Genomic DNA, 12,047 nt, shown 5'->3' with positions numbered 1-12,047 from the left:
GCTAACATAGACAGTTGAGCAGATTGTGCACTGAACAATTCTGTGGAAATGCCACTTCTATTGTATTATGTGATTAGAATTCCCTGGAATTCTTCAGTGCATAATGTTTGTGGCAATATTCAGAGGCCCTATGATCCCTCAGATAGTGACACGTTGCCACTTGAGGGATGGAAAAGGGGAAAGTCTGAAGAAAAAATTTTCTGAATTGACTTGCTTTCTTTGGCATCAAGAAGGGCGTGCCTATTCTCTAGGTTCAGTCATCCTCATCAATCTTAATGCTAAGGACTGATATAATGGAAACAATGGGGTGTTTATTTCACCCCCCCCAATCAACAACCAGATGACAGCCACCAAAAACCCAGGAAAAGGAAGAGAGGAGGAATACTAATTATGGAACATGTGGCCACCTTTTCCATTGTCCATGTCTTTATAACTTATCTGTTCTGAAAATAGTAAAAAAGCAGTTACTTTGAAATTTGTGCTTGTAAGAGGGAAATTGGACAGGCTAAATAGCATATATTCTCATCTGGAGCAGTGGTCTTCAAAGAAGTGTCTATACTGGATAGAGTGAAGCTAGGGTCAGAATATTCCTCAATAAATCTAAGAGGCCCCAGACACATACTTTCAGGAAGCCAGGAGGTGATGCACCCTATTTGCCTTCCTCTGAGGAATCACTATCCAAAAAAAAAAAAAAACTACATGCCCTAGAGGGCAATCAGGATCTCTGTTTTGTGGCTCCCCAAGAGAAAATAAAAGCATTGGAGGGAAAAGTGTAACTAAGACAAAGGAGATATATTTTTCTTTAACAATAATCTCTTCAGAACCAGAAGTAGTTGAGTGCTAGAAATTTAATCTGTTCTGCAAATAGGAGATTGAACCTAGCTCACCAGGGTGAGTAAGAATGAATTTCCACTTTTAGATTATCTTCCACACTGTAGTTAACTAATGTGTATGTACCTAATGAATGGATAGATGTCTTGAAGAAGTTATTTAATGTCTTGAGTACTTCATTCTGCATGGCATATCATCTGTTTAAAGTGGCCAGTTAAGGACAGGCTCTACGACTTGACTTTGCTCCTTGATAAAATTATGAGACGAACATTTGCATTTTGCAAAATTCCCAACGTAAAATAAACCCATCTTGGCAAACTGCTCCACAATATCTCAAACATCAGCTCTTATTCTCTCCTTGAAATTTATACATCAGTTTTAGTCTTTGCATTATGAAAAACTCAGCCCTCATTGACAGATCTCCTGACTTGAACATCTCCCTTATTATCATCTAATTATCCTCCCACTAACAAAGCTTCCATGTGATGACCTTCTGTGTACCCTCCCATGTTGTTGTTGTGTGTGGTTGAGTTGATTCAGACTCATAGCAACCCTATATGCCAGAGTAGAACTGCCCCGTAGGATTTCCTAGGCTGCTATCTTTATGTGAGCAGATCAGATCACCAGGTCTTTTATCCTGCTGAGTGGCTGGTGGGTTCCACCTGCCTACCTCTTGGTTAGCAGCTTAACCATTGCTCCACCAAGCCAAACCAAACTGACTCATAAAGATCTTATAGGCCAAAGTAGAACTGCCCTCTAGGATTCAAACTGCTGACCTTTTGGTTACCAGCGAAACACTTAAGCACTACACCATCAGGGCTCCAAATGAATTGCCACCCTCTCCAATTCACCTTGCTCTCTTTACTTGTAACTGCATCTGGGCCACAATCACCTCAGTGATCAGGGCTTCATATTATGTAGTACCATGTCTTTTTTATTGTCAACTTTGCTAATGTGTATTCATCCAGGTATATGCTAAGAAAGATGCTACGGTGGGGGACAGTTGCATGTTACTAGCTTCTATTCTTCCTAGCTTGGGAAAGGGTAGGATTTTGGACTTTGGAATTATGTAGAACTTGGTTCAAATCTCACCAACATGGGAAACTATCAAGTATTTCTAAATCCTGACATCCCAACGGTTCATGTAAAGCTTTTCTCTTCAACCCAGACTAAAAGGACATGACCTCACCTCCATCCTCCCAGCTTTAATGTATGCAATACATAAATTCCTGCTTTCCCAATTTTTAACTAAAAAGGAATTTTTTCACAGAAACAATTTTGCTAATAGTGGTTAAATATGAGAAACCTACAAATGTATATTTAACAAAATCTTTAGTTGAAATACTGTATGGAAGGGATTGAAAGATTAGAAGCAAGCCGTAGAGAATAAGAGAAAGAGAAAGATTACGTAGAATAATATCAAAAGAGGTTCAAGTAAAAAAGTAAGGAATATTTGAAGTAATTTTAGTTATCAGATTAGGTTTCTGCAGGCTATTTGGGAATTCAAGTATAACATTTTCATTGAGAGATTTTTTTCTGAGATATATGCCATGCAATTTTGGAAGAGTTTTTAACTGTTAGTTAGTAATTAAAAAAAAAGTAGTAATATTTTATTGTCATTGTTGAGAATATACACAGCAAAGTATACACCAATTCAACAGTTTCTACATGTACAATTTAGTGACACTGGTTACATTCTTCAAGTTGTGCAACCATTGTCATCTTCCTTTTCTGAGTTGTTCCTCCCCTATTAGAATAAACTCACTGTCCCCTACAGTTCCTATCTAGTCTTCTGAGTTGCTGTTTGATCCCACATAACTAGTTCTTCAAAGACATAATGCCAAAGGCAGACATTTTTTTCTTTTTTATACTTTAGATGAAAGTTTGCAGAACAAACTAGCTTCCCATTAAACAGGTAGTACACATATTGTTTTATGACATTGGTTAACAACCCCACGACGTGTTAACACTCTCCCTTTTCAACTTTGGGTTCCCTGTTACCAGCTCTCCATCCCCTCCTACCTTCTAGTCCTTGCCCCTAGGCTGGTGTGCCCCTTTAGTCTTGTTTTGTTTTGTGGGCCTGTCTAATTTTTGTCTGAAGGGTGAACCTCTGGAGTGACTTCATTACTGAGCTAAAAGGGTGTCTGGAGGCTATTCTCTCAGGGTTTCTCCTGTCCCTGTCAGGCCAGTAAGTCTGGTCTCTAATGCAGACATTTTTTACTACTTAAGGTAAGCTACTCTTCAGTTTTAAGATGATTTCAGGGGATATTTTTGGTTTAAGTTCTAAAGATCATCTCAGGGCAATAGCTTCAGGGGTTCACCCAGCCTCCATGGCTCCAGAAAGTCTGGAGTCCGTGAGAATTTGAAATTCTGCTCTGCATTTTCCCTTTTGATCCAAATTCTTCTATAGAATCTTTTGATTTGGTAATGGTAGCATCACCCATTTCTTCTGGTCTCATGACAAAGTACTTCTTAATATAAGAAAGACATTAAAGAACATTAAATCCATATTATTCATCAGAAGGAATACGGAGATTTAAGAATTTGTCTGGAAGCTGAATTTTCTCCTTAAGGTTCAAATAAATGCTTTTTGGGGCAAACTGGGTCATATTTTGATTGTGGTAATGGTGTTAAAACTAGCTCACACTCACTGAACACGTACTCTATTCTGGGTACAATGCTAGGTGCTTTATAAACATGATCATATTTAATGCTTCATTAACTCCATAAAGTAAGCATTATTGTTACTCTGATTTTACAGATGAGGACATTGAAACTCAGAGACAGGGAGTCACCTGCCCCAGGATACGATGTTCATATTTAACATAGTGAGGATTTCACTTTAGCTTTTTCTGAATTCTAATCCTTCATTCTTGAAAAGTTACTTTGACTTTCTATTTAGAAAAAATTAGGATGTCAAACTCTTTGTTTTTTCACTAAACTCTATACTTTAAAATGAGAATTGAGAGAAAATACTTAATTTTATTTAATTAATTGATTAAATTTATTTTATTTAATTAATTAAAATAAGAATTGAGAGAAAATAAATACTAAGTCAAATAGGAAAGGAACATGGATGGGCAAAAAAACCTATTCTAACTAAAAATGTGAAATATATGATGTCATTAAAAAAAGTAAACTGCAAATTTGGGAAGTGGGACTGAAAAGCTATAACAAATGTGAATAAAGAAGACTTCACAGAGCATAATATGAACTGAATTTACAACAAATTGGTTCAACTATTTCTCAAGTAAATGGTACATTCGTAAATTGAATTTAGCACATATTGGTTCAACTATTTCTCAAGTAAATGGTACATTTGTAATTTAGACTGGGACTTAATGAATTACTCACATGCAAGTACAAGTTCAAGCTGAAGAAAATTAAAACAAGTCCATGAGCACCAAAATACAATCTTGAGTATATCCCACCTGAATTTAGAGACCATCTCAAAGGTAGATTTGATGCATAGAACATTAATGACTGAAGACCAGACGAGTTGTGGAATGACATCAAGGATATCGTACATGAGGAAAACAAGGTCATTAAAAATACAGGAAAGAAAGAAAAGATCAAAATCAATGTCAGGAGACTTTAAAACTTGCTCTTTAATGCAGAGCAGCTAAAGCAAGTGAAGAAATGATGACGTAAAACAACTGAACAGAAGATTTCAAAGGGTGGCTGGAGAAGACGAAGTAAAGTATTATAATGAAATGTGCCAAGACCACGAGTTAGAAAATCAAAAGGGAAGAACACGCTTGGCATTTCTCAAGCTGAAAGAACTGAAGAAAAAAGATTTAAGCCTCGAGTCACAATACTGCAAGATTCCATGGCCAAAATTTCATATGACACAACCTTGCTTGCTGAAAGTGAGGGGATTTGAAGCACTGACTGATGAAGATCAAAGACTACAGTCTTCACAATGGATTGCATCTCAACATAAAGAAAACAAAAAGCTTCACAACTGGACCAATAAGCAGCATCATGATAAACATAGAAAAGACTGAAGCTGTCAAGGATTTCATTTTACTTGGATTCATGATTAACACCCATGGAAGCAGCAGTGAACAAATCAAAATACGCATTGCATTGGGCAAACCTGTTGGAAAAGACCTATTTAAAGTGTTGAAAAGCAAAGATGTCACCTTGAAGACTAAGGTGTGCCTGACCCAAGCCTTGGTGTTTTCAATTGCCTCATATGCACGTGGAAGCTGGATGATGAATAAAGAAGACAGAAGAATTGACGCCTTTGAACTGTGGTGTTGGGGAAGAATATTGAATATGCCATGGACTGCCAAAAGAATAAACAAATCTGTCTTGGGTGAAGTACAGCCAGAATGCTCCTTAGAGGCAAGAGTGGTGAGACTATGTCTCACATACTTTGGACATGTTATCAGGAGGGATGAGTCCCTGGAGAAGGACATTATGCTTGGTAAAGCAGAGCATCATTGCAAAGAAAGAAATCACTCTGTGAGATGGTTTGACACAGTAGCTGCTGCAATGGGCTTGAGCATAACAACCATTGTGAGGATGGCGCAGGACAGAGTAGTGTTTTCTTCTGTTGTACATAGGGTCACTATGAGTCGGAACTGAATCAATGGCACCTAACAACAACAACAACATGGGAAAAATATTGAACAATGCAAGAAGCATCAAAAGAAGATGGAAGGAATACATAGAGTCACTGCACCAAAAAGAACTGGCTGATGATATTAAACCATTTCAAGAGGTAGCATATGATCAAGAATCAATGGTATTGAAGTAAGAAGTCCAAGCTGCTCTGAAGGCATTGGTGAAAAACAAGGCTCCAGGAATTGACAGAATAACAACTGAGGTGTTTCAACTAATGGATGCAGTGCTGGAGGTGCTCATTCATTGATGCCAAGAAATTTGGAAGACAGCTACCTGGCCAACTGACTGGGAGGGATCCGTATTTGTGCCCATTCCAAAGAAAGGTGATCCAACAGAATGAAGAAATTATCAAATAATATCATTAATATTACATGCAAGTAAAATTTTACTGAAGATAATTGAAAAATAGTTGCAGCAGTACATCAACAGGGAACTCCCAGAAGTTCAAGTTGGATTCAGAAGAGGGCATGTAACAAGGAATATCATTGCTAATGTCAAATGGATCTTGGCTGAAAGGCAGAGAATACCAGAAAGATGTTTACCTGTGTTTTATTGACTATTCAAAAGCATTTGACTTGGTGGATCATAGCAAATTATGGATAAGATTGTGAAGAATGGGAATTCCAGTACTTTTCATTGTGCTCATGTAGAAACAAGGAAAACCAAGAGAAGTCATTGGAACAGAACAAGGGGTACTGTGTGCTTTAAAATCAGAAAAGCTGTGTATCATGGTTCTATCCTTTCACCATACTTATTCAATCTGTATGCTGAGCAAATTATCAGAGAAGCTGGACTGTAAACGAAGAAGAATGGCACATCACGATTGGGAGAAGACTCATTAACAACCTTCAATATGCAGATGGCACAAACTTGCTGGCAGAAAGCAAAGAGGACTTGAGGCGCTTGCTAATGAAGATCAAAGACTACAGCCTTCAGTACGTGTTACTCTTTTCATAAAGAAAACAAAAGTTCTCACAACTGGACCAGTGAGCAATAACATGATACATGGAGAAAATATTGATGTCAAGGATTTCATTGTACTTGGATCAACAATAAATTCTCAGAAGTAGCAGTCAAGAAATCACACAATGTATTGCACTTGGCAAATCTGCTATAAAAGATCTCTTTAAAACATTAAAAAGCAAAGATATCACTTTGAGGACTAAGGTGCATCTGATCCAAACTTTGGTGTTTTCAATTGCCTCATATGCATTTGAAAAGTGGACAATAAATAAGACTGAAAGAAGAATTGATGCATTTGAATTCTGATGTTGGCAAAGAATATTAAATAAACCATGGACTACGAGAAGAACGAAGAAATCTGTTTTGAAAACAGTACAGCCAGTTATGCTCCTTACAAATGAGAATGGCAAGACTTTGTCTCATGTACTCTGGGCATGTTTTCAGTAGGGACCAGTTCTTGAGAAGGACATCATGCCTGGTAAAGTAGAGGATCAGCAAAAGAGAGAAAGACCCTCAACGAGTGGCTGTAATGATGGGCTTAAGCACAGCAACTATTGTGAGGATGGTGCAAGATGGACCAGTGTTTCATTCTGTTGTACATGGGATTGGTTTGAGTCGGAACTGACTTCAGGGCACCTAACAGCAAGAATAATTAATGAATTGGTGTCCATTTTTTTTTATGAGCTCTCTTTCATTTTATAGACTTGTGCTTCTAATCCAATAGTGTAGTGTATTTATTTAATTGCTGGCAATTCATAGCTTCTGAAACAATTAGAGTACAAGTTTGTCTGGCACTCAAAAGCCAGTTGTTATCTTTCTTGCATCAGGATTACCTAGAGGTGTGAGTTTTAATGAAAATAATAAATTAGATATTTTATTAAGTGTATACATAAATATTGTCACCTACCAAGAGTCTATAATAATACAATTAAATACGGAGACTTTAAAACTTAATTGACCTTGTGATGCTGACTGAAATAAGGGTGTTGTTATTAGGTGCTGTCTAGTCAGTTGTGACTCACAGAGACTCTATAGGACAGAGTAGAACTGCCCTACAGGGTTTCCAAGGAGTGACTGTTGGATTTGAACTGCCGACCTTTTGATTAACAGCCAAGTTCTTAACCACTATGCCACCAGGGCTCTGAAATAATGGTGTAAGTAATGCAATAGCTCAAGCCTAGCTCCTGGTGGCATAGTGGTTAAGTGCTATGGCTGCTAATCAAAGGGTTGGCAGTTCGAATCCACCAGGCACTCCTTGGAAACTCTATGAGGCAGCTCTACTCTGTCCTATAGGGTCGCTATGAGTCAGAATTGACTCGACAGCACTGGGTTTCTGGGTTTAGCTCAAGGGCATAAAAACCTTCCTGAAGCTCATTAACTGTATTTGAGTTAAATAAAGGTGGTCAATGAAGGTATAATGATTCATCTTTCTATCTCTTTTTTTCTTACAGACTAAAATAGGAACAACAACAAAAAACTCTGTGGGTAATATATAAACTAAAATGTCCAATGATATTTTCCTGTTCATCTTTCGACTGTGTTTTGATAAAAGCTCTCTACATTGATTGAACATTAATATTTCATTCTATCTTGTACTTATATACCTACTTCCATTGAGAAATTGATGTGATGTAGAGAACTGAATAAAATAAGTGACTCAATATATAATATTGATTATGTCTGTGCTCAGTAGAATTTAGAGAGAAATGCCTATTTCTTATGCCAATAATGTCACTGCTACCATTCATGAATTCATTCTGTTGGGTTTCCTGTGTAGTCAAGAAATAGAAATTCTCCTTTTTATTGTGTTCTCCATCATCTACATCATGACCTTGCTGGGCAATGGAGCTATTATCTGTGTTGTGTGGTGGGACCAGAAAGTCCATACTCCCATGTATATCTTATTGGTCAACTTCTGTTTCCTGGAGATCTGCTACATCAGTTCCAAAGTGCCCAACATGTTGCTCAACTTCCTCTCCAAGACCAAAACCATCTCCTATAATGGCTGTATCCTCCAGTTCTACATTTTCCTCTCTCTTTGTGCCACAGAGCTATTCTTTCTGAGCCTCATGGCATTTGATAGGTATGTTGCCATCTGCTGTCCACTACACTATCCCATCATAATGACCAAGAAAGTCTATGGAAGCCTTGTTGCTGCCTGCTGGGTGGGTGGCTTCCTCTGATTACTGACACCTGCCACTCTTATCTCCCAAGTTCCATTTTGTAGTTCAAATATGATTGATCACTACCTGTGTGATCTGGGGGCAATGCTGGCCATCTCATGTGTTCCTGTTCCCAAAATAACTTTGACTTGTAGCATTTTCAGTGTTGTGATCCTGTTCATCACTTTGATCTTCATCCTTTTGTCCTACACTCTGGTCCTTCGAACTGTGCTTCAGCTTCCCAAAGGTTCAGGTAGCAAGAAGGCCTTTTCCACTTGTGCTTCCCACCTGGTTGTGGTGTCCCTATTTTATGGCTCAATCATTGTGATGTATGTAACCCCAGGGGCAGCCAACCAGCCTGGGATGCAGAAGTTCGTGACCATGTTCTATTCAATTGCTACTCCACTTTTAAACCCTCTGATCTACAGCCCCCGGAATAAAGAGATGAAACTTGCCCTGAGGAAAGTTCTATGTAAAATTTAAAAACTATTGCCGAATGGGAGAGACCTTGGTGAAATAAAACTCTTTTTGAGTCTTGTTGTGAAGAAATCAGGAGAATTATGATTAAAAGTAAGAAAATGTACTAAATTTAGAATACGTATTTTCATAGGAGGATTCTTAAACAGGATGTTAGCATAGATTTGACTCCTATGTCAAATCAGAATGTTACCTGCTGAAAATTTATTGAAGTACACATTTATATTTTATTGGTTTGAGTATGCTGATATTTTTAATAAAAAGGAGCAATTAAAATTTCATTCAGATAGTATTCTTAATGCATCTTGTAAATAGGCATCATTGAGAGTTTGGTGAGACCTGTACCATCTTCCCATGCACATACTGCTATATTCATAATATTTTACTTACCATTTCAGAGAGTTCACAAACTCCCTAAAGTCATGGGCCCTTTAGGGAGTTGAAAATTGTTTATCAAAAAATTCTGTATATTAAAGAATTAAATGTGAAAAGCACAAAGGAGAACTTTGAAGGGAAGAACTTTTGCAATTTAAAGGTGATGTTAGTAATCACCAAGGAAAAGATCAATATACACATCAACTTGTCATGAAATATTTTTCTATGAAATAAAAAATTTTATTCTGCAAACTGTGAAAGTATATGCAGTCAATATGACTTACAAAGGGTGGATGTCTATTCTATTTGTTAGGTTTACTTTCATCTGAGAATAAAGAAAATCCCAGTGGACAAATAGGGTTTGTTTCAAGCAACAAGGTACCAAGTGCCAGGTGGTCTAACTCTGGTACTGTGATTCAGTGATGCCATTGAGAGACCATGCTTTGTCTACTTTGGTGCTCTGCCATCTTCATTAATAGCTGTTGCATCTCCAAGCATCATACATGCAGGAAGAAAGAAACAGAAGATATATCACCAAAAGTCTTCTGTGTGCACTTCACTGACTTGAACTGCATCACCTCTTCATCCCCAACTATGAGAGAGCCTGGGAAGGTGAATTTTAGTTTCCCAGTTTCCTTCATAGAGAAGTGAGAAAGGAATTAGAGTGGGCATTGAAGAATCCAACTTAAAATATCAGCCATACTATTAAGAACTTACTTTAATCAATTTAAAAAAATGTAATTTTTCTACATGTAAATTAGCAGAAGGCTTGTGTGGTCAATTGACAAAAGTAGAACTCTACCTTGTTAAGTGTTAAAAATATCCTCACTAGCAATCAAAAAATTGGAATTTAAAACTTGAATGAAACATTTTTTTCTGTCAAATGATTAAAAAATACCCCACCCCTGCATGTACACACACACACACACACACACTCACACTCACAGACACTCACCACATATCATGCTGCTGAGAGAATAAATTGCAATGATCATTTTGATTGCAATGGTATTATATATCAAAAAAAGTTCCTACGTTTTACCCTTCAATGTAATAATTTACTTCAAAAAAATTTGTCCATAGGAAATACTATAAAATAGAGATTTACAGAAAAATTTGATAATTAGTGAATTATCCATTTTTCATGTATGTGGTTAATGACAAGTATTAGAAAAGGATAAAGAAGTTAGGTGTCCAAGAAAGGTAAAAAATGCCTCCTTCTAAATCAAAGAGTTTCTCAGTCAATAAAAAGAAGGTATACAGCTTCATGAACTCCTATCGTGTGCCAAGCAGTATACTCTGTATTGATGATTCATAAATAGGAATAAGATACAGTCTTTGCTAACTCCAGACACCTGAAAAATTAACCGAATTGCCCACTCTTCAGATCTGACAGTCAGGTCTGCCCTCCCCCTGAAGTGCAGAAACACTCCTGAGCTGAGACTAGATCCTGCCTTGTGGGAAAAGCTTTCTGCACTGTGAGCAACAGTGTCCATGTGACTGAGCTCAAGGAGGAGGAGAGATCATCCTCTGCTTCTATTCTAAGGGGATATAAAGAGTAAGGCAGAGATGTCCAATAGAAAAATAAGGTGAGCTACAAATGCAAATTATATATATAATTTAAAATTTTCTAGTAACCACATAAAAAGAAAAAAAAATAAAATTAATTTAAAAATTCTATTTTATTATTTTTTATTTTATTAGCCCAATATTTCAGAAATATTTCACCATATAATCAAAATAAAAAAAACTTAATGAAGTTGTTTCCTGTTCTTTTTTTTTATACTAAGTCCTTGAAATCTGGTGTGAATTTTATCCTTACAATACACTCTATTGGACTAGCCATACTCTGAGTGCCCTGTAGTCACATGTAGCTGGTCATTACCATATTGCACAATGCACGTCTAAGGCGGGCTATGTTTTCCTTTGAAATGGGAGTGGGTGGGATATGAGAGTGGGGTGAATTAGGCCTAGTAGACTGGGAGCATTCATAAGTAACCTTAGATAAATGACTTAATGCATTTTTTAATTCTCTTTCCTTTCCCCTCTATTTTCTTCCTCCAAAGGGGGATTAAACTTCAAAATATGACTTTTAGAAAGGAGGGAGGGATAAAAACATGAAAATAGAAAAAAAGGCAAGGAGGAGTCACTTTCTACTTCCAGTGGAGTCACATCAGGGCCAACTTTGGCAAAAGGGAGCAATGGAAATAGTGCTGATGCTCTCCATAGCCAACTGTGGCAGGGATGCTATGAGGGTTGAGGGGGAGGGAGAGCAAGAGTGTTTGCTCTGGGCCCAGCAAAGCTCTGTGACTCCCTCTTCAGTCTTGCTGATGGTGGTGCATAGACCCATGGAACTCTGGAGCCTGCAAAGCGTTCTTAAACTCCTATCATTTGCCAAGCAGTATACTCAGTACTGATGATTCACAGATGGGAATAAGATATGATCCTTATTCTCAAGGAATTCTTGGCTTATGGAGGGACAGACATGCTAACAATTGCAATTTAAAAAAGTGTTAAGAGAGAGAAAGGCCTAGGTGTTGTAAGAGCACTGAGGAGTGTTGGACTAAGAGCATAAATTGAACATGTGTGGGTGGGAAATGTCAGAGA

General features: G+C 37.5%; 1 protein-coding gene across 1 annotated transcript; it reads left to right on the top strand.

Moving 5' to 3' along the window:
* Positions 1-8,132: 8,132 nt before the first annotated feature.
* Positions 8,133-9,071, top strand: LOC135232567 (olfactory receptor 11G2-like). The gene is made up of 2 exons (XM_064291969.1): positions 8,133-8,509; positions 8,654-9,071. The coding sequence occupies exons 1-2, from the start codon at positions 8,133-8,135 to the stop codon at positions 9,069-9,071; spliced, it is 795 nt and encodes a 264-aa protein (XP_064148039.1).
* The last annotated feature ends 2,976 nt before the right edge of the window (positions 9,072-12,047 follow it).

Source organism: Loxodonta africana, chromosome 10 (genome assembly GCF_030014295.1).
Source record: "Loxodonta africana isolate mLoxAfr1 chromosome 10, mLoxAfr1.hap2, whole genome shotgun sequence".
Taxonomy (NCBI): domain Eukaryota; kingdom Metazoa; phylum Chordata; class Mammalia; order Proboscidea; family Elephantidae; genus Loxodonta; species Loxodonta africana.
The sequence above is the reverse complement of the archived record's forward strand: the minus strand, read 5'-3'. Positions and strand labels throughout refer to the sequence as shown.